At 44.7% G+C, this 19,687-nt stretch overlaps 1 protein-coding gene across 23 annotated transcripts in view; it reads left to right on the plus strand.

Annotated features, from left to right (window-relative positions):
* The window catches only part of MAPK8IP3 (mitogen-activated protein kinase 8 interacting protein 3), a 74,520-nt gene extending 56,002 nt beyond the window's left edge, over window positions 1–18,518 (plus strand). For all 23 annotated transcript variants that reach the window (XM_078381392.1, XM_078381391.1, XM_078381394.1 and 20 more), the window contains 13 exons: window positions 1,234–1,399; window positions 2,020–2,205; window positions 2,919–3,105; window positions 4,254–4,376; window positions 5,348–5,428; window positions 7,100–7,167; window positions 7,856–8,004; window positions 8,539–8,710; window positions 10,741–10,854; window positions 11,565–11,603; window positions 12,989–13,171; window positions 13,663–13,806; window positions 15,345–18,518. In XM_078381392.1, coding sequence (XP_078237518.1) covers window positions 1,234–1,399; window positions 2,020–2,205; window positions 2,919–3,105; window positions 4,254–4,376; window positions 5,348–5,428; window positions 7,100–7,167; window positions 7,856–8,004; window positions 8,539–8,710; window positions 10,741–10,854; window positions 11,565–11,603; window positions 12,989–13,171; window positions 13,663–13,806; window positions 15,345–15,466 — 1,734 coding nt within the window. In that variant the 3' untranslated portion in view covers window positions 15,467–18,518. The remainder of the gene's footprint in view (window positions 1–1,233; window positions 1,400–2,019; window positions 2,206–2,918; window positions 3,106–4,253; window positions 4,377–5,347; window positions 5,429–7,099; window positions 7,168–7,855; window positions 8,005–8,538; window positions 8,711–10,740; window positions 10,855–11,564; window positions 11,604–12,988; window positions 13,172–13,662; window positions 13,807–15,344) is intronic.
* The last annotated feature ends 1,169 nt before the right edge of the window (window positions 18,519–19,687 follow it).

Below are 19,687 nucleotides of genomic sequence, written 5' to 3' on the forward strand. Positions count from 1 at the left end.
CGCATTGAAACCCCTTCAATGCGTTCCTATGGGCTAAAAACTAACCTTAAAGCGAAGATCCTCCATAGGGGCGGCCATTTTCGTTGCCTCTAAAGCGAGGCAAAACAGCGGGGGGCCATTTTGTTTTTCTGGTGGCCATTTTGAAACCACCGGTCAGCTGTGCGAAAATGGGGGCTTTGTGATGATCGCTTCCCCGCGATCATCACAAAGCGAATTTTCCCCATAGGGACTATCACAGAGCGATCACTCTTGCAATGGCAAAAAGTCCGTCGCAAAGCAATTTCATCTCTATACAGAGCGATCACTATGCGAGGCACCACTGTAGTCTGACCTGGGATTTTTTATATACAGGAAAGATACAGTAGAGCCATCCCATATTTTAACCATCCAGTGAGTGCAGTTCAGCACATGTTAGTATTGTTCCGTTAACTCTAGTGCCTCTTGTAACCTTTCCCAGGCTAGTCTCTTTGTAGTTGCATTGAACTGCAGCTCCCATCTTCCTCCTCTCTCCTCCGCCTGCTGTAGCGTGCCTCCAGGGCTTGTATTACCCTATTTTGTTTTTTTAATCACACATTCGATAAGATTCGTTTATTCAACATTTGCGCAAGCCTGCGTGTCAGCCAAAATGTCCTCCACAGAGATCAGTCATAAGGCACTAAATTGTGTAGGGTGGAAGATCCAGGTCTTCTGTGGTTCAAGTCTGACCCTTTAAGATTTTCCCAGAAAATTATGCCCCCTTTTGCATATTACCCTTGTTCACTGGTTTCCTAGCTTATGCCTTTTGTTGCCCATTCTAAAAGGTTAGCATATGTACCACTCATAAGCTTTGGTTACTGGAAATAAGAATTTTAAGCTAGTATCCGTTAATATTTTGGTCCCATCTTTTTGCCTTTGGCTTCACCAATGGCTGGTCTGTGGCCTTCAAAATGTATCTCTGAAATTGAATTAGGTCCTTAGCATGAAAGAGGAACCCCAAGTTACAAACTGGGGAATAACATCATGTTCCTGCTTGGCACGAACAGTAGATTGGAGAGTGATGATCATATTCTTACCTTCTTTATTTCTGACCTGTTATGAGTATTGTCTTCTCTTTTAAAAAGTCGAGGCCTTAACTTTGGGATGGAGCCCTAGCATGTCTTTGTCCATGTGGTTCCAAAACCATTCCATCAGCACTTTCGTTTTCCATTATTTCTCTCTGTTTTTTTGTCCCTCTGCCTTTTTTCTCCTTTACAGGCCAAAGAGTTGCATGAGATGGACGCCACGTCCAGTCGAGTGTGGATTCTCACAAGCACATTGTCTACGAGCAAAGTTGTGATCATTGATGCCAACCAGCCTGGCACGGTAGTGGACCACTTCACCGTCTGCAATGCACATGTGCTTTGTATTTCCAGCATTCCAGGTAAGTGAAGAACAGCATTCCGGTAAGATGTCCCTCTCTTTACCTTGGGACACCCAAGACGGACAGGTCATAGTGGAGAGTTCTAACGCGATCCACCTGGAGCAGGAACTGGCAAGCCACTCCAGTATCTTTGCCAAGAAAACCCCATGAACAGAAACAAAAGTACATATTAACAAGCATAAAAAGCATAAAACAATAAAACAATAGTAATAAAATAAGCATTTGCAAAAAAAAAAAGGATCAAGATCTGAAATTAACTTGAAGAGCTTGTGAAGCAGGTGATATGTTCTGTCTTTCCATGGCTCATTTAACAAATTTAGCATTGCTATAGGATATATAGCAGTCTGTGCCAGCTGGCAGGAATAAAACTGTACATAAAGGGGAAGTATTCTTGGTCCTAGTTGTTATGCGTTTAAGATATTGGTCTCTTGCATCTGTTAGAAAATGTACCGTGTCCTCTTTGTTTTAGAGCACCCTGCTGGACAATGTCTGCCTGTACCATGTTGGTCCGTGTAACATCCCTAAATCTCTTTCAACTGTCACGGGTTCAGTCTTAAGAAACCACACATAGTCATACGGTACACACCATCGCAGAAATTCTCCTTTTTTCTTCTTTACAGCAGCCTGTGATACCGACTATCCTCCTGGGGAAATTTTTCTGGAAGGAGACATGAATCCTGAAGATTCACTGGGGACGGATGGTGTTTTGGCAGGCATCACCCTGGTCGGCTGTGCAACCCGGTGCAATGTTCCCAGCAGCAACTGCTCCTCCCGCGGAGACACCCCAGTGCAGGATAAAGGACAGAGTATGTTTCAGGTCACTCTGCTCTACCACCCTGTAATAAGAGGTCATTTCAGTACTTGTTCTATAAATACAACAAACTTGAGCAAGTGAAATCATAAACATGATTTCAAAGTCAACTATACGGAGCAAATGCAGATTGATCTAACAGTCTCATACATAATGAAGTTCCAGCAGCCCAGTACATAATAAAAGTCCTGATTCTGAAAAATGGCCATATGTAAAATGGTTATATTTCCTAGCCATCAAGGAGAAGGGGGAAAATGGAAAAGAAGTGATTGAAGAAAAGTGGAGGGGACACAGTAGGCAGTGTGTTGAAAAGTACGAAATTAATTTGTGGGTCAACTTGCATAGGACTGTATTTCTAACCATCAGCCTTCTAACAGAGACTTCTTGTCTGCATGTGTATTTTTTTAAAAAAAACCTACATAAACTCAGTCTTTCTGGAAAATTTCATCTATGGCTTGGCCATAGAGTCTTCCAGCATTGCAGTTCTAAGATGATGTTGATGAGTCCTTTTCTATTTTGCTTTGGACAAGACAGCTGGAACACAATGATTCCCCCTTTTTTGAAAGATGTTATCTGAGTTTTGTGACTCTTTTTGGTGTCTCAGAGTTGACAGTGAAGAAATCAGCATCTGAATCCTTAGGCCTCTGAGGAGGTAATTCCGCTTGCCTTTCTCTTCCATGTCTTTTTCCTTTTTTTTCCTGCCGTTAGGCAAAGTGCCCATCGTAAGCAATGGCAAGATCAATCAGTGCCAATCCACCGAGGAGGCGACAGAAGCCACGGAGGTACCAGAGAATAGCGGGAATGAAATGGAGCCCACCCATGTCCGAACACAGCCGCTGACAGAACATGTCTTTACCGATCCTCCCCCAGCTCAGCCGCCTATAAGACAGAATAGGTAAGGAACTCTGCACAGAGCCTAGTCTTCGTGCTCTCTTCCGAAGAGTCACATTAATCCTGAGGAGTGCCTCAGAAGGAAAAGATTTCAGATGTGCGAGTCTTTGGATGTCTTGGTGAGAGCTAAGCCCCAGTACAGCTGAGCTTTCATGGTGGTAGATGCATCTTGCAGTGTCTTCAAATGGCTGTTCTCTGGTGCTTAAAATTGTTCTTTTTTTCTTTTTCTTTTTGGCTACTGCTATGTACTCAGTGTGGTGTAGCGCAGTGGTCCCCAACCTTGGGCCTCCAGATGTTCTTGGACTACACCTCCCAGAAGCCTTCACCACCACTTCTGCTGGCCAGGATTTCTGGGAGTTGATGTCCAACAACATCTGGAGGCCCAAGGTTGGAGACCACTGGTGTAGCGGATAGAATGATGGACTAGGACTCTGGAGAACAGGGTTCAAATCCCCTCTTGGCTGTAGAAACTCACTAGGGGAGTGGAACTGGTAAAACCACTTCTTAAATATTTCACTTACTGTATTTTTCGCTCTATAAGACACACTTTTCCACCCCAAAAAAGTGGGGGGAAAGTGTCTGTGTCTTATGGAGCGAATACTGTAAAACAGCGCTCCTCAGGGCCCAGTGGGGGGATTGTGGGGGGGAGCCTCGGAGGGTCCGAGAGTGCCTTCAGGACCCTTCAGAGGCTCCAGCCATGCACCCCCACGGGGCCAGCTGGGGTGAAATCACGACCTTCCAGGACCCTTCTGAGGCTTTCTAAGCCTCCTGGATCCTGGAAACTGGCAATTTCACCTCCGTTGGCCCCACGGGGGGAGCCTCGGAAAGGTCCTGGAAGGCACTCTCGGACCCTTCCGAGGCTCCCCCCACCCCCACGGGCCCAGTGGCCTGAAATTGCCAGAATTTTTTCCCTGTTTTCCTCCCCTAAAAATGAAGTGTGTCTTATGGAGAGGTGCATCTTATGGAGTGAAAAATACGGTACCTTGAAAGTCCTACTAGGGTCACTATAAGTCAATTCCGACTTGATGGCACAGAACACGGGTGTGTCCCCAACCTTTGGTTTCAATAGACAGATAACCTGGCCTAATATAAAATGCAGTGGTGTGACTATTCTCCCTGTCTTTAAATGGCTTTGTTTTTCTCTTTTGACAGTGAGAATGGACAACCTAAAGTGGAATCAAGCACATCAGCACAGGAACAAGAAGCAAATGGGAATCCATCTGGGGCCACCACTAGCGCAGCCCCTACCATGTGGCTTGGAGCACAGACTGGATGGTAGGACTCAGGAGATGAAAGATGCAATCATTCCAGATGCAGTGAAATTACTTTTTTGGACTAGAACTCCTACAATACTCCAGCCAGCATAGCTAGTCTTACACCTATTTGCAACCTTCAGTAAGGAAGAATCCCGGCTTGTTGGCCTGGAGTGAAGCAGGGAGCATGAGTTGCCTAGTGCACCATTTTGAGTAAGCAAAAGCCGCTCTAGCAGGATGAGCCAGATACCAAGCTAAGGCATCCAAAGCTGATACTCATCATACTCAGAAAAGGTGTTGGTTGGTGCAGGGAGCAAGAAGATTAAGAAATGTGTAACTTCTCATATCTTTGCGTAGTTTTGCTTCACCGAGGTTACCTTTAGTCTGTGTGGTTTTAGACTGATCAGGCCACCTCTGGAGTAGTGTTGTGAAATTCTGAGTAGTGTACTTTAGGATCCTGGACTCTGGAACCCAAGTCTGAATGGTTTAAAAACTGGCTGAGTTTAGCTTGGGGAGGAGGACATCGGTTTCAGTGGCAGCTCATGGTGAAATGTGGTCATTGTCTTCAAATATCTGAAGGGCTCCCATGTAGAAGATGGAATAGGTTTGATTTCTGTGGATCTGGCCATATAATCAGAAACTCTAGACAGGGATTTTTTTCATCATCATCATAATCATCCCTTGTTACTGTGGTCTTTAGGCCCTGGCATTGCAATTAGTTCAAGAACCCCACATTTCCATGGATTCTTAACAAACCATAAGTACTGTAAGAGGTACAGCTCAGGGGGCTGAAGCACATCAAAGGCTGGGAGTTGAGATGCCCGCCATGCCAGAGGTCAGCCCGGATCATCCGGAGCGTTGGTGTCTAAAGGGGTGCCCATACGCTGTGACCTGTGCAGATTTGGGTGGACTGTGTGGAAGGGATGTGCCTTTTCTTGGTTTTGAACTGTAGCCACCACTCTATCCTTGACAAACTCGACTGCTTCCCTTCAGGTTGTACGTGCACTCAGCGGTCTCAAACTGGAAGAAATGCTTACACTCGATCAAGCTGAAGGACTCAGTGTTGAGCTTGGTGTAAGTAAATGGGCTTATTTATCTTATTACATTTATATGCCACATTTGCTCCAGGGAGCTTAAAGGAAACTTAGGTGGTCTTCTTCCTATTTGTATTCTTGTAAACATATATTCTTGTAAACATATATTCTTGTATAGCTGTGCTGGCCACGTGATCACCGAAATTGTCTTCGGACAAACGCTGGCTCTACGGCTTGGGAACGGAGATGAGCACTGCCCCCTAGAGTCGGACACGACTGGACTAAATTTCAAGGGGAACCTTTACCTTTACCTTAAACATATATTTTAAAATATGCTTAATATTTGAATTTGAATTTTTTTTAAAAAAATATTCTTTTGCCGTCTGCATTTTCACAAGCAGTCACAGATCCCCCTTGTGAGCATGACTCTTGATAGGGCTGCTTGGCTAGGAGTCAGCTAATTGCATAATCCTGACGACAGGGATCAAAAATTGAGATGGTTCCAAACATGGAGCTGATTTCTCCTGTGAAAACTTGGGTGAGGAGATTTTTTGATCTCAGAAATCCTGGGAATAATGTTTATTGAAAGTGCGAGAATAAAATACCACTGCTGTCTTTCTAAGGTAACGGAAAATACCTTGCATATACCTTACACAATGGTATACCATTCCCCTGAAGATACATGACACAACATCCTCCTTTCTGGAAGACTTGTTACTCCATTGTTTTCTTGAAAGCAAACCTGTTCTATTTACTCTGTAAAGAAAACAATCTTTTGACCTTACAGTGGTGCCTCGCTTAGCGATGTTAATCCGTGCAGAAAAAATCGCTGCTAAGCGATAACATCGCTAAGCAAAAATAAAAAGCCCATAGAAACGTATTAAACGCGATTAATGCGTTCCTATGGGATAAAAACTCACCTTTGAGCGAAGATCCTCCATATGGGTGGCCATTTTTGGTGCCTCTTAAGTGAGGAAACACAGCGGGCGGCCATTTTGTTTAACCGGCAATCAGCTGTGCGAAAATGGGGGCTTTGCGATGGTCGCTTCCCTGCGATCATCGCAAAGCAAAATTTCCCCATAGGGACCATCACAAAGCGATCGATTTTGCGATGGCAAAAAGTCATCACAAAGCGATTTCATCGCTATACGGAGCAATCGCTATACGAGGCACCACTGTATTTCTGTGACCTTTAGTTATCCGGCAGCTCTCAGAATATCTCCCCCCTCTGCCCGCAAATGTGCCATTTTGTGAAGCTCTGGCTGGCAAACCAATTAGCCGAGACACCAAGCTCTGGGAGTAACAGTACATTGGCTTGTTTGTTATGCAAGATTTGTGCTGTTAGTCATGAGGGACATCATGCAGATGATAAATCTTTGCCCTTGAACTTCTCAAAGTTCTACCCAACCCACAATTTGGAAAAGTTATTATTATTTATTTGGCAATTCCTAGAATTTCCCCATATGGCTTGGCCACATGGTGAAAGGTTGACATGTTTTCCAAAGACTGATCCCATTTCTTTACCACCCCCCACCATTTGCTGATATGTCATAGGGCCATGCTTAGGGCCTTTAGGAGCCAATATTTTGGTTTTTTTAAAATTGAAAACGAAGATTCTCAAGGTAGTGAATTTACTCTGGTTTCTTGTGTCTGCAGGAGAGCATTGTTTCTTGGATCTGAAATGGATTTTCTCCTTCTCTTGCACTTTCAGGCATGTGAAAGGTCGCGTTCTTGTAGCCCTGGCTGATGGGACGCTAGCCATATTCCATCGAGGAGAAGGCAAGTTCAATGTTCTAGGAAATGACGACAGGTTTTTGGTAAAGCTAGAGAAAGACTGTGAAGATTCTCAGTCATTCCGGTGTGGTTATCTGGAAGCTGAGTCATGGCAACTTTCTTATTAGGTTGAAATGTTTCGCTACTCCCTCCAAGCAGCTTCTTCAGTCTGAGGAGAGTCGCTAGGAGACCCCTGATATCTCTCCAAGTGAAACCAACATGGAGGATCTATCAGGGGGTCTCCTAGCGACTCTCCTCAGACTGAAGAAGCTGCTTGGAGGGAGGTGCGAAACATTTCAACCTAATAAGAAAGAATTCCAGTTGCCATGACTCAGCTTCCAGACTAGAGAAAGACTATTTGTTAGGATTTGTGAAATCATTACTTGTGTGGTTCAACGAGACAAGCCGTCTCATCTGCGCAGTTCCTGAATTCACCACAGTTTGGTACCGCCTGACATTCCTACATTCAGATCTGTTGGGTGGTGGGGGAACCCTATTCCAGCCTTGGTGGTTGGGGTGTGTCCATGACAGACATTGAAGTTACCTCACGGAGGAGCTGCTGCGTGCAGTTCCAACAGCTCACGACAATGGACAGCAACCCACAGATCATGTCACACCTCCTGACGTCAATTCCAGAGTCCACAAGCTCCCTCTTGTTATTCTGCTCTCCTTCCTCTTTTTTGTTCATCTCTAGATGGCCAGTGGGATCTCAGCAACTATCATCTCATGGACCTGGGCCACACGCACCACTCTATCCGGTGTATGGCTGTGGTGTACGACCGTGTGTGGTGTGGTTACAAGAACAAAATTCATGTCATCCAGCCCAAGACAATGCAGATAGAGGTATGGCAGAGGTAGAAGAGGAAAGCTTTTGGTCAAATTACAGTAATAGTACAGATCCACTCAGATTTTCAACAGCAACTTAAAATTTGTTATGTTTCTGTAAAATAATGTGGTGGAGCAACCAATTCCAAGCAAAACAAAAAAAAAAACCCAAAGTGAAAATATAATTTCTATAACAGGAAGGCCTTTTCATTTTTTAGGCCTGAGGTGGCCTTTTGGGGTTGTTGTGGAAAGGAGAAAATGGCTCCTGACGCTCTAGAGTTGCCAATTCCACTTTATAAAGTTGCAGAAGGCCCTTTGCTGTTTGAGAGGATTCTGTGTTTCTGGCATTGTGCCGTGCCCCAACCTAAGACAATGTTATTTCAGTCATCAGGACTCTGACTAAGACGACCAGGTCATCTATGCTTGATTGCATTTAGACTTTTTTTGGTATTCTGTTGGAATTTCCTAAAACTGAAGGCAGACTCACCCAAGAAATCTGAAATGGGAATGTGTGCTAAATTCAAATGGTCTTTTCTTCATGCTGTTTTGCAGACCTCCTTCGATGCCCACCCTCGCCGGGAGAGCCAGATCCGGCAGCTTGCTTGGATTGGAGATGGTGTTTGGGTTTCCATCCGCCTAGATTCCACCCTGAGGCTCTACCACGCTCACACCCACCAGCATCTCCAAGACGTGGACATTGAGCCCTATGTCAGCAAAATGTTGGGTAAACAAAAGAGCATCAGAAGCCGCCTACCCTGGGGAGCCTCTTTGCCCCTCATTCTCCTAGGAAGCTTCCATGTCATTGTTCCTTATTCTTGACCCCTCCGCATGGCTCTCAGAATTCAAACATGCCATTTTTCCACACTAGGAAATCCTTTCTCAAGTTCCTGGATGATGCTGTCATTTCCCTTTCAAATCCCTGTCCCTTTCACACATGCGTTGGGTCTCAATAGTTTGGTGGGAACCATTTAGGTGTGGGACACATGCTTTTCCTGAAAGGAAGATCCACTTCCCTTCCTGGTTTCTTCAAGAAAGACTGGGAAAGGTCCCAGTCTTGGATCTTGGAGTGTTGGTGTGTTACAGAGTGTAGACTATACCGCCTTAGGTAGATCAGTGATTTGACCTGGTAAGAGGCAATTTTCATAAGCAATGTATGCATGATGAAAGCACAGTTGCAGTCCCAAAGTAACGTGTGACCCAGTCCTGTAGTTTTGCAATACTCAGTTCATGACCCAAAAATGCATTAAAATGTACATGTCAGGAGAAAGTGTGCACAAAAGTATCTTTATTAGTAAAATAGGATGTTTCTTGCCTAAAAAGGAAGTTGCATTAGAGACGTAGGTGCACATTAATTTAGGTACATTTGTATTGATTTTAAAAATGAATTCATACTCTTAAGAGATCTGAATGGCAGTTCCCTTCTCCTATAAAACAAGGCAGCAAAAGGAGAAATACTGTGCCATATAAGGACAATACTTTCCCTTAACTGAAGTTTTTCTTATACTTAGTCATATACAAACAACCCTTGAGAACAGCTACAAAAAATTCTTTTTTTTCCCCCAACCCCATGCCTGTATCATTCGGAGCACCCTCCCCCTTCCCAAATTATTTATATTCTTGAATTGGATTTTGTCCCTTCCCCTTTATTAATATATATGTCTCCCCATATGTCTGCAGATTCCTCACTGTCAGTTACCCCACATTTTAACTTTTCTGTCACATGTAAGTTAATAAACTTGCTATATTCTAGACTTCTGTATATCATTAACTTAACAAAATATTATGAGCTGTTTTCTAATTCCTAGCTATAATAAGTCTCCCCTCTGTTAACAGACTGGAAAATAATTCTCAGATTGGGAAATAATTCTCTAATTGTCCAATTACCTTGTCAAATAATGATAAAAGCACTTTTAGGGCATGTAGGTAAATGTAAATTGCTTGGTTTGTTTATTTCCGTAAACAAAAATGGCCAACATTTCAGTCTACCTCATCTATTTCTAATGTTCAGGCTGTGAGTGCAGAGCACTGTGTGGCCAAAAGAACATGTATATACAGTGGTGCCTCGCTTGATGAGGATAATCCGTTCCAGCAAAATCGCTGTTAAGCGTAATCCTCGTCAAGCGAAATAAAAAATCCTATTGAAAGGCACCCGTTCAGTGCATTCCAATGGGCTGAATAACTCACCGTCCAGCGAAGATCCTCCATAGGGTGGCCATTTTCAGCTCCCTGTCTTGCGAAAAAGCTTTCCTAAACACAGCGGGGAGCCATTTAGTACACCCAGTGGCCATTTTGAAACCCGATAATCAGCTGTTTTTGATCATCATAATGCGAAGAATCGGTTCCCGAAGCAGGGAACCGATCATCGCAAAGCGAAAAAACCCCCATTCAAACATCGTTTTGCAGCCGCAAAAACTTCACCGTTTAGCAATTTCCTCGTCTAACGAGGTAATCGTCAAGCGGGGCATCACTGTATATACAAGAGAGAGTTATTAGTAAGACTGAGGGAACCCAAAGTTTGCTGAAGTGCACAAAACTTGGGAAGGGAAAAACCTGAAGTGCCCTCAAAGCATGGGTCAGTGTTGGCCGACTTGATGGGGAGGGAATAGAGAATGGGATGGTTGGTTGGTGGATTGGCTAAAACGGAACGCCCCGTCTGGCAACATTTTTTTTGTAGGGGTCATTTGTAGCAACAATATTTTGGCCTTTTAGTAAGTGGCATGATCTTGACTAAACTGGTTTGCATCTCTTACTCAGGGACTGGAAAACTCGGCTTCTCCTTTGTGCGGATTACAGCCTTGCTCATTGCTGGCAATCGTCTCTGGGTCGGGACGGGCAACGGGGTCATCATTTCTATCCCTTTGACTGAGAGTAAGTGGCCTTCGCTTTGTTTCTTTTGCAAATGTTTCCCCTCCCGCCCTTTAACAGGGCGGATATTTGGCTGGGGTTCCCCGTCCTGTGTCCAATTCACCACGGCAAAGAGCAAGGCAAGGCAAATCCTGTAGACTTCGTTTGTGACGCTTGCCTTCGTGCAGCTCTTGAGTAAAGCCTGTCCAACAGTTATCTCTTGCAGAACAGGCCTCGTCGTCCTCCTGAAGCCTGTTTGGGGCTGAGCGGCAGGATCTGGACTCCCTTAACCCTGCTCTGTCTGGATGATCTAGTTTGGTGTCAACAGTTGCATTTGGCTGCCCAGCCCAGAGGCCATCCGGAATAGAGCAGAGCGGAAATGCGGTCCAGCCTTTCGTGTGCTCGTTTCTCTGATTCTTAAGCACCTATTGCTGAAATTGTATTTAGGATCAAGTCTGTTATTTTTGTAGATTGTCTTTATTTATTTATTTATTTATTTATTTATTTATTTATTTATTTATTTATTTATTTATTTATTTATTTATTTATTTATTTATTTGATTTTTACCCCACCCCCTAGACAACGTCTACTTTACTTTGGGGGGGGGAAGTGTAACTGTACAAAATATTGCTGAACAAGTAACAACTGGGAATAACTGCTCTCTTCTGTTCCCAATCCTATGGTCTTTTCCCCCGTTTTCCCTGCTGTGTTCCTACCTATTTCCTGTGTCCAGCTGTAGTCCTCCACCGGGGTCAACTTCTTGGGCTCAGGGGTAAGTCCTAGACCTCCTTCCTTCTAGATTCCAGATGTCATCCTGTATCTTCTTACCATTGACTTTTCCATTCAGTTTTCCCATCTCTTTATCTACTCATCTTTCTCCTTCGGTTCATGTATTCTTTCATCTCTCATTTTCAGTTAAAATCATGAAGACATGTTGTGACAGGAATATTCTTGTAACTCTGTGTTTCGAGCACTAAACTTCTGAAGGCTGTGGGAAGTTGTAGTTCTCCACACCTGGAAACCACCAGGTTGCAGAAAGATGCCCGTTATACAATGGTCCCTCACTTTACGATTGCCCCGCATTACGACAATCTTTTTGCGATTGCAATTGAGATCGCAAAACGATGGTCTAAATTGGGGAATTTTGCTTTGCGATGATCGGTTCCCTGCTTTGGGAACCGATCCTTCGCAAAATGACGTTTTTTAAACAGCTGATTGGCAGTTTCAAAATGGCTCCCCGCTGTGTTTAGGGATGGATTCCTTGCTATACAGGCAGCGAAAATGGCTGCCATATGGAGGAACTTTGCTGGACTGTGAGTTTTAAGCCCATTGGAACGCATTGAAAGGTTTTCAGTGCGTTTCAATGGGCTTTTTATTTTCGCTTTACAATGTTTTCGCTTAACGACGATTTTCCTGGAACGGATTATCTCCACTAAGCGAGGCACCACTGTACTCATTTATTCTTCTTCATGCTCACTGAGAGACAGTCTTGGCCAATAAGCAAAAAAACCACATTGCGATTACCCTGTTTCCTGCCATAAATAATGTTTTTCCTTCAGCAATGTATCCCCTTAAGTTGGTATTCTTTATAGCAATTGGCTGCCAAAGGTTTGTGTGCTATTTTCAGCCAAAAGCTGATGGTAATCCACAGTCTAGTTGAGAAATACATTTTGCTAGTGAACGTTTCGCTGGTACATAACAGAACTAGAAGTGACCCGTTTGAACATGCTGTTTAGAATGTGTGAATAACACACAGCATATCATTTGGCCATGAATCAGTTTGCAAAATCTGCATAATGGGGATTTCTTTTTGCCTTCCGAGATCAGAAAAGGTACATAGCGCTAAATGCTCCAAAGCCACTTCAAGCTAATACCACTCCTCCCTTTAAATGTTACATATATTTTTACTTGTAGAACTCTTTATCTCTTCCCAGGGAGATGCATGGAGATCCATGGGGGAAGAGGATATTTGCAGGATTATTTACACTTCCCACAACCCTCTAGGAGAGCAAATTCACAGAGCTGTACCTCCCAGGCTCCTGAGAGAAGAGGGAATGATTACTAAACCATCTTTAAGCTCGTGGTCCAGATAGGAACTCCCCTTGCCTCTTTTCGTCTTGTCTTAAATATGTGCATTTCTCCCTCCCTTGCTTTTAGCCAATAAGACCTCTCCAACTTCTGGCGAAGGGAACCGCCCTGGCGGAGTGATTCACGTGTATGGCAGTGATGACGGCAGCGAAAAATCGGCCAGTAGCTTCATCCCGTACTGCTCTATGGCTCAAGCTCAGCTCTGCTTCCACGGTCACCGTGATGCAGTCAAATTCTTTGTCTCTGTGCCTGGTAAGCGGGGCTGGGCTTGGCAGTTTGGGGACCCCTGCTTTAATGTGTCGACGAGTGCTTTTTTTACAACATCGGAAGGTTTATTAAGGAAGACTAAGCCCGTTTTTGCTCCTCTTGGTTTCTGCAGTTTGATTGTTGGGAGCTGGGTGACGTAGGAAGTCACTGTCAGGAAAACAAGGCGACGACAAGGTGGTAGCCCAGTAAGAGTGCTAAGAAGAACGCTCATGGGCTGAAATCGTGTTGCTTAGCATAGAAACTTGCACTAAAATAGGCCCATTGAACTAACAATGTTCAGGTGGTTTTCCAAACAAACTTCTAGGCGTGCGGAATTTACCTTCTGTGTTGCCATAATTCCTAGCTGGGAGATTCGGAGAGTCACATAGTCCAAAAAAAAAAAAAGGAAAATTCTCAAGCTCTGAATTTGGAAATGTCTGCTCTGTGGCCTAGTTTATGCTTAGAAGATGTTCCTAACAAGGTCCGGATTCTTCTAGGCAATGTTCTTGCAACGCTAAATGGAAGTGTGCTCGACAGCCCGTCGGAGAACCCCAGCACCGAGGCAGTCGAGACGGAGGGGCAGAAGCTGAAAAATGTCCTGGTGCTGAGCGGGGGGGAAGGATACATCGACTTCCGGATTGGTTAGTTCTTTAGCATGATGCTTACGTTGTAGAAAACGGGGTAAAAGAACTAAAATTAAGATCTCCCAGTAGATTATTGGACAGTTTGCACTTGCTTGGCAAAACATTGCTTCCTTTTCTTTCAGAACAGGTGACCGAATATCTGGTTTGTAGTACAGTAGGAACCCTTTATCCATGCAGTCAGTATCCGCTAATTCAGTTATTCATGGTCTGAAAATATTAAAATTAAAAGAAAAATCCCCCAAATATATATACAGTGGTGCCTCGCTTCACGACGTTAATTCGTTCCAGCGAAATCGCTGTAGAGCGAAAACGTCATCAAACGAAATTAAAAAACCCATTGAAATGCATTGAAAACCGTTCATTGTGTTCCAGTGGGATGAATACCTGCTCGTCCAGTGAAGATCCTCCATACGGCAGCCATTTTTGGTGCCTGTATAGCGAGGAATCGGTCCTAGAAAACAGTGGGGGGCCATTTTGAAAGCCAGCGGCCATTTTGAAACCTGACAATCAGCTGTTGGCTGATTGTCGTAAAGCGAAAAATCAGTTCCCGAAACATCGTTTTGCGATCGCTTTTGCAATCGCAAAAACTTCAACGTTAAGCAGATTCGTCCTTAAACGGGGTAATCATCCAGCGGGGCACAACTGTATTTCTAATGATAAATCTACCAGAACTGGCCACTAGAGGGAGGCAGAGACCATGCTATGTATAATATTTGCTATTATAATAGCATTTGCTATAATCTGCATTTTTCAGCATCCGCGAGAAAGAGGCTTGGAACCGATCCTCCAGATATATATATATGGGGGGTCTTAGTGTAATACTCTCTCTCACAACCTCCAGATATCTCTAGAAAGAGACAAAAATGTATTTCGTCTGAATTTTGGAGAAAACCTCCCTGCTTTTGAACGTTCCAGAAGCAATGTGTGCATGATGAAAGCACAGTTGCAGTCCCAAAGTAGCATGTGACCCAGTACTTTAGTTTTGCAAGACTCAGTTCATGATGCAAAAATGCATTAAAATGTACATGTCAGGAGAAAGTGTGCACAAACGTATCTTTATTAGTAAAATAGGAAGTTTCTTGCCTAAAAAGGAAGTTGCATTAGAAACGTAGGTGCACATTAATTCAGGTACATTTGTATTGATTTTAAAAATGAATTCATACTCTTAAGAGATCTGAATGGCAGTTCCCTTCTCCTATAAAACAAGGCAGCAAAGGAAGAAATACTGTGCCATACAAGGACAATACTTTCCCTTAACTGAAGTTTTTCTTATACTTAGTCATATACAAACAGCCCTTGAGAATAGCTACAAAAAATCTTTTTTTTTCCAATCCCATGGCTAGTGATTGTGGGAATCTGGGAGGTATTGTGTACAAAAGGAACTTTGCCAAGCCCTTCTGTTGAGCATCTGAAAGCAGGGGCATAAATGGTGTATATCACTGATTTCTTGAGGATGTGTTTCGTGGGCCTGACAGGGAGCAGCGGTATTTCCACATATACCCGTTCCAATTCATTGCATTGAGTTTTCTCAACAGGCGATGGAGAAGATGATGAGACAGAGGAAAGCGCAGGGGAGGCTCCTTCTGTCAAGCCCATCCTCTCGAAGGCTGAACGGAGCCACATCATCGTGTGGCAAGTGTCCTACATCCCCGAATGAGCTCCTCTTCTTTCTGCCAAGGTAACGTTCTCCCTCCTGATTCCCAAAATCCCCCGAATGCCAAAATGTACATACAGAACTCCTGCATTATTTCCTGTTGGCGGAAAACTGAACCACAGACAGCAGCGACGGCTTCTGCACCGGCCGGTGCTTTCCCTCCTCGTCTCACCTCTAGGCTCGCAGCTTTCATCTTGGGCCAGCGCACGTTCTGAAATGCGCCAGGTTCGTCGTTGGCCTTCCCAGGGGGGGGAGAGTGGTGAGAATGAAGCACCTGGCAAGTTGGGCCTTCGGAACCATGAGAAGAACCGACCTGGTTTGGAAGGGTGGACAAGTTTTTCAAGACAGTTCCCTCTCGCCGCCCCTCTCCTACTTGCATGGGAAAAGACCCCCCCAGCTGTTTGTTGGCTCCTTCCCTCTTTCCAATATTTGACACCACCGAAGGTGTGCTGATGGCATGCAGTCGCTCTACGAGTATGGAAGAAACGGTTTCCAAGACGAGAAGCAACATTCTGAATCTGTATCTTCCAATCTATGGGATAGTTTCGGAGCAGTGGGGACTTGATTTAAGAATCTAAAACAGGCTCTAACAAGGGGTTCAAACATGTTCAAAAACACAGTGATAAGTCACCAGTGGGAGGTCAGAACCAAAGAATCCACCAAAGGCCCCCGGCGCCTGTCCGTTTCTGGAGCAATTTTGAATTGAACCTGGGCAGTATCTGCAGAGCAGACCCGTTTTGAATGGTCCGAGGCCGACAGGAGGAAAACAACCTCTGTTCGCTGGCAGGAGGGTGGGGTCAAGAAACATTTGGGGAGTTCTTTCTCCAAGCAGCGTTGGAAAGCCACCAAGCTCTGTTGTATGTCGTTGTTACCACTCGCTTGGGTTTGTCCTGTGAGATTTTTGTAGAGCCCGGATGGAGGATCGGGCATGATGGATGGACTCAAGAGCCCTGAAAGGTCCTTTGTAGGCATTTAGGAAGGAATGTGTTGAGGAGAAAATACAGGCCCCTGTGGCTGTTATCTTTTAAGCCAGGGGATCTTGAGAGGAAAGCAGACGGAGGTGTTGAAGAAAGAACAGTGGAGGTATGCATTTGGTGAGGGAGGAGCAGAGACGAGAGGAAACACACACACACACAGAGAGAGAGCAAGCCAAGAAGGTTGGAGGAGGACACTCTTGGTGAGTGGTTTATAGAATCTGCAAGAGAAAAAGCAGAAACTGACCAGAGGGGGACAGAATCAAGCTGGATGATACAGATAGCGCTTTGTTAAAAGCGGGAAGCGCTGAACGATGTTGACTTGCCACAGCAGCTTTTCACACCCCCTGTCAAGTGTGCAAATTAGCTTACTTTGTTTTGGGGTTGATCATTGGGAGGGTTAATGCGGACTTCATGTGGTCAGCCACACCGCTCCAACCCTAGCGCGCTTTCCGCTTCTAACAAGACGCTGTTTCTGTCGTCTTTCCAGCTGTTGGGATGACCGAAAATTTGTGCCAGAAAAGTAATGCCTGAGAATGGATTTCCATTTTGAGGGGAAGTAACTCTAGGAGGGGAAGGGGGGGTTCTTCCCCAAGGGGGACAGCGGCTGATGATTATGGCTTCAAAAGCCATACGAGGAAACAGCTGGAGCAACTCAGATGTGCCCTGGTGTCCTGTGGAAAAAAACCATAAAAATCCCTCATAAAAACCCACTTCCGTTGAATTCTACCCCTTGGTAGAATTCTTAACGCCCTAGGGTTTCTCATGAATGAAATGGCCCTTGTAACAAGAACATCAGCTTCGTTCTTGGCCAGCAAGTGCTGGGATACGATGGGTAGCCCATGGCAGCAACTGGCACACGATTCTTTTCTTCTGTTCCCCATTGTCCTTCCTACTCCTACTCATTTCAGCTTCTTTCCTTGGCCCTTCTGAGCTCTGCGTTAGGCCAGGCTATAACGTTCAGCTCTATCCAGGTGTTTTATTTTTGGCACTCTGAAAATTTTGCACCTCTGGGGCCGTCTGACAGGGCATCGTGTAACAGCCTCTGTTTTAGGACACAAGATTTAGGTAGGTCTCTGGTGTGCACAAGAGTCATACTGTAGAAAACAAGACCTTGTTCATGACACCACCAGGTATTTGAAAACAAAATGCTCATGGAACAGAGCCATCCGTGGTCTGGTATTTGGGTGAAATGAACAAGCAATGCAAGCATTAGAGCTTGAGAAAGTGAGGGTTTGGGATTACAGTGTCTAGAAATCCCACCAACCTGCTTCCAAACAGCGATAAAAGGCCACAACATTTGGAAGGAGGGAGTAAAGAGGAAGGCATTGAGGATGATGGGTCAATTGGAAGGCCTGAGAAAGGACAGCGTGAAAAGCAGATTGAGCGCGAGGACAGTCTCCTTAGCTGCTTGAAAGGCTGTGTGGTAGCCCAGCTGCTTGGATAATGAACACACAGAGTTTGGTGCTCACCCAACCTGTTGCCAAATAAAATTAAAAAACAGACACTGCAGTGCGTTACAGTACTTAGTTACTTTTCTAAATGAGGCGACTACACAATTGACAACACCTCTTGTAGCTCCTGCTTCCAAGCCTTTTATTAGTTACAACAGGGTTACTTCGCTTTGCCCAGCTATCTACAGGATACACTGAGAGACCCTGACACAAGTTGAAAGTACGTTCTCTTTCATTCAGAAAAGCACACCTTCCATGGGATGGGAGCAGGGTGGAGGGAGGGGGAGGGGATCCCGCTGGGGGAGAGCGCCTCCGAGGCCGGCCAGCTCTTGCGCCTTCCTGCGGTTGCCTGTCTTGCAAGGTGGAAAAGAAACACGCCCTTCCCTGCCACATCTCCACTGTGATGTATGTAAAGTTAACATGTATGTTACAAAAGGACTTTTTGAAAAATCTGTCTTAAAGGCCTGTAAACTCTGCTGCATCATCGGTCTGAAGATGTAAAGAAACTGATGTATGGGGGGGAAAAACCCTGTTACTCTTCTATGCTTTGTCCCCTATGAGCTTATCGAACACATTGAACCATATCTGTCCTGTATGTAATAAAAAAAAACATTGTTAACATCACAACAGCTTTAGTAAGTGATTCCACTGAATGATGATTGCAGAGTAGTTGGAACATGGGAAAACCTTTGGATGATTGCCAGAATCTCAAATGGGGGGGCACTGGGCCATGCTTACGGGGGGGGGCATTCTAAGGGCTTGTGCCTGCAGTGTCTCCATCTTTTATGATGGGTACAGGCATAAATGGGACTGGTAAACAAAATGCCGCAACTGGGAATTCAGGATTCCAAATAACCAAGGCTTCTTTTTGGGTACTCTCCATTCTTTTCACCATACTCTCTCGGCATTCTATGGGCACCAGACACACTCAAGTCCTCATTGTGCCATTTTGCCTCTTTGGGTGGCCTTTTCCTAATTCTACACATTTCAGGATCCTCTCAAGCATACAGATTCCTCCTTACTTCTCAGTAGCCCCATTCTGGCGACATACCTGTCAAAACAGAACATTAGCATTCACATTCTTTCAGCTACAAGTGTTCACAATCTGTCTACCACTATAAGGTATTAGAGTCACCAAGAGAAGGGAATCAGGTCACCTAGTCCAGGGGTTTGCAAACTGGGCTCCCCAGATGTTTCCAGCCCATTGGAACGCATTGAAGGGGTTTCAATGCGTTTCAATTGGCTTTTTATTTTCGCATTACGACATTTTCGTTCTACAGCGATTTCACTGGAATGAATTAATGTCGTAATGCGAGGCACCACTGTACTTGGAGGAGTGGCAAAATATTTCTATCTAACAAGAAAGAAGTCCAGTTGCCATGACCCAAATGGTACATATTGGACAATGTTGGTCCTTCCAGTGTTTTGGGCTTCATCTCCCAGATGTTTCTGCCTGAATGGCCAATGATAAAAGGTCGTAAGGATTGTAGTCCAAAAATCCGAAGGGCCAAGAATACCTGAGCCCTAACATGAGAAGGCTACGGTAACCTTTCTCAACCTTGCGCCCACTGGGAACTGTGACTTCCACCTGCCCTGACAAGCAGGACTGTGCGGGCCAGGACGGTTGGGGGTTGCAACTGAACCCCTCTGGAGAGTGCCAAGTTGCAGGAACGCTGGGCTACAGTAACTGGGACATAAGAAAGAAAAATATGGAAATCAAATGCTAAGCTGACTGGTAAGATTAGATATAGTACGTTTTCTCCCTTACCTCCCCCATCCATTCCATAAAAGGGCAG

Source organism: Pogona vitticeps, chromosome 13, assembly GCF_051106095.1.
Source record: "Pogona vitticeps strain Pit_001003342236 chromosome 13, PviZW2.1, whole genome shotgun sequence".
Taxonomy (NCBI): Eukaryota; Metazoa; Chordata; class Lepidosauria; order Squamata; family Agamidae; genus Pogona; species Pogona vitticeps.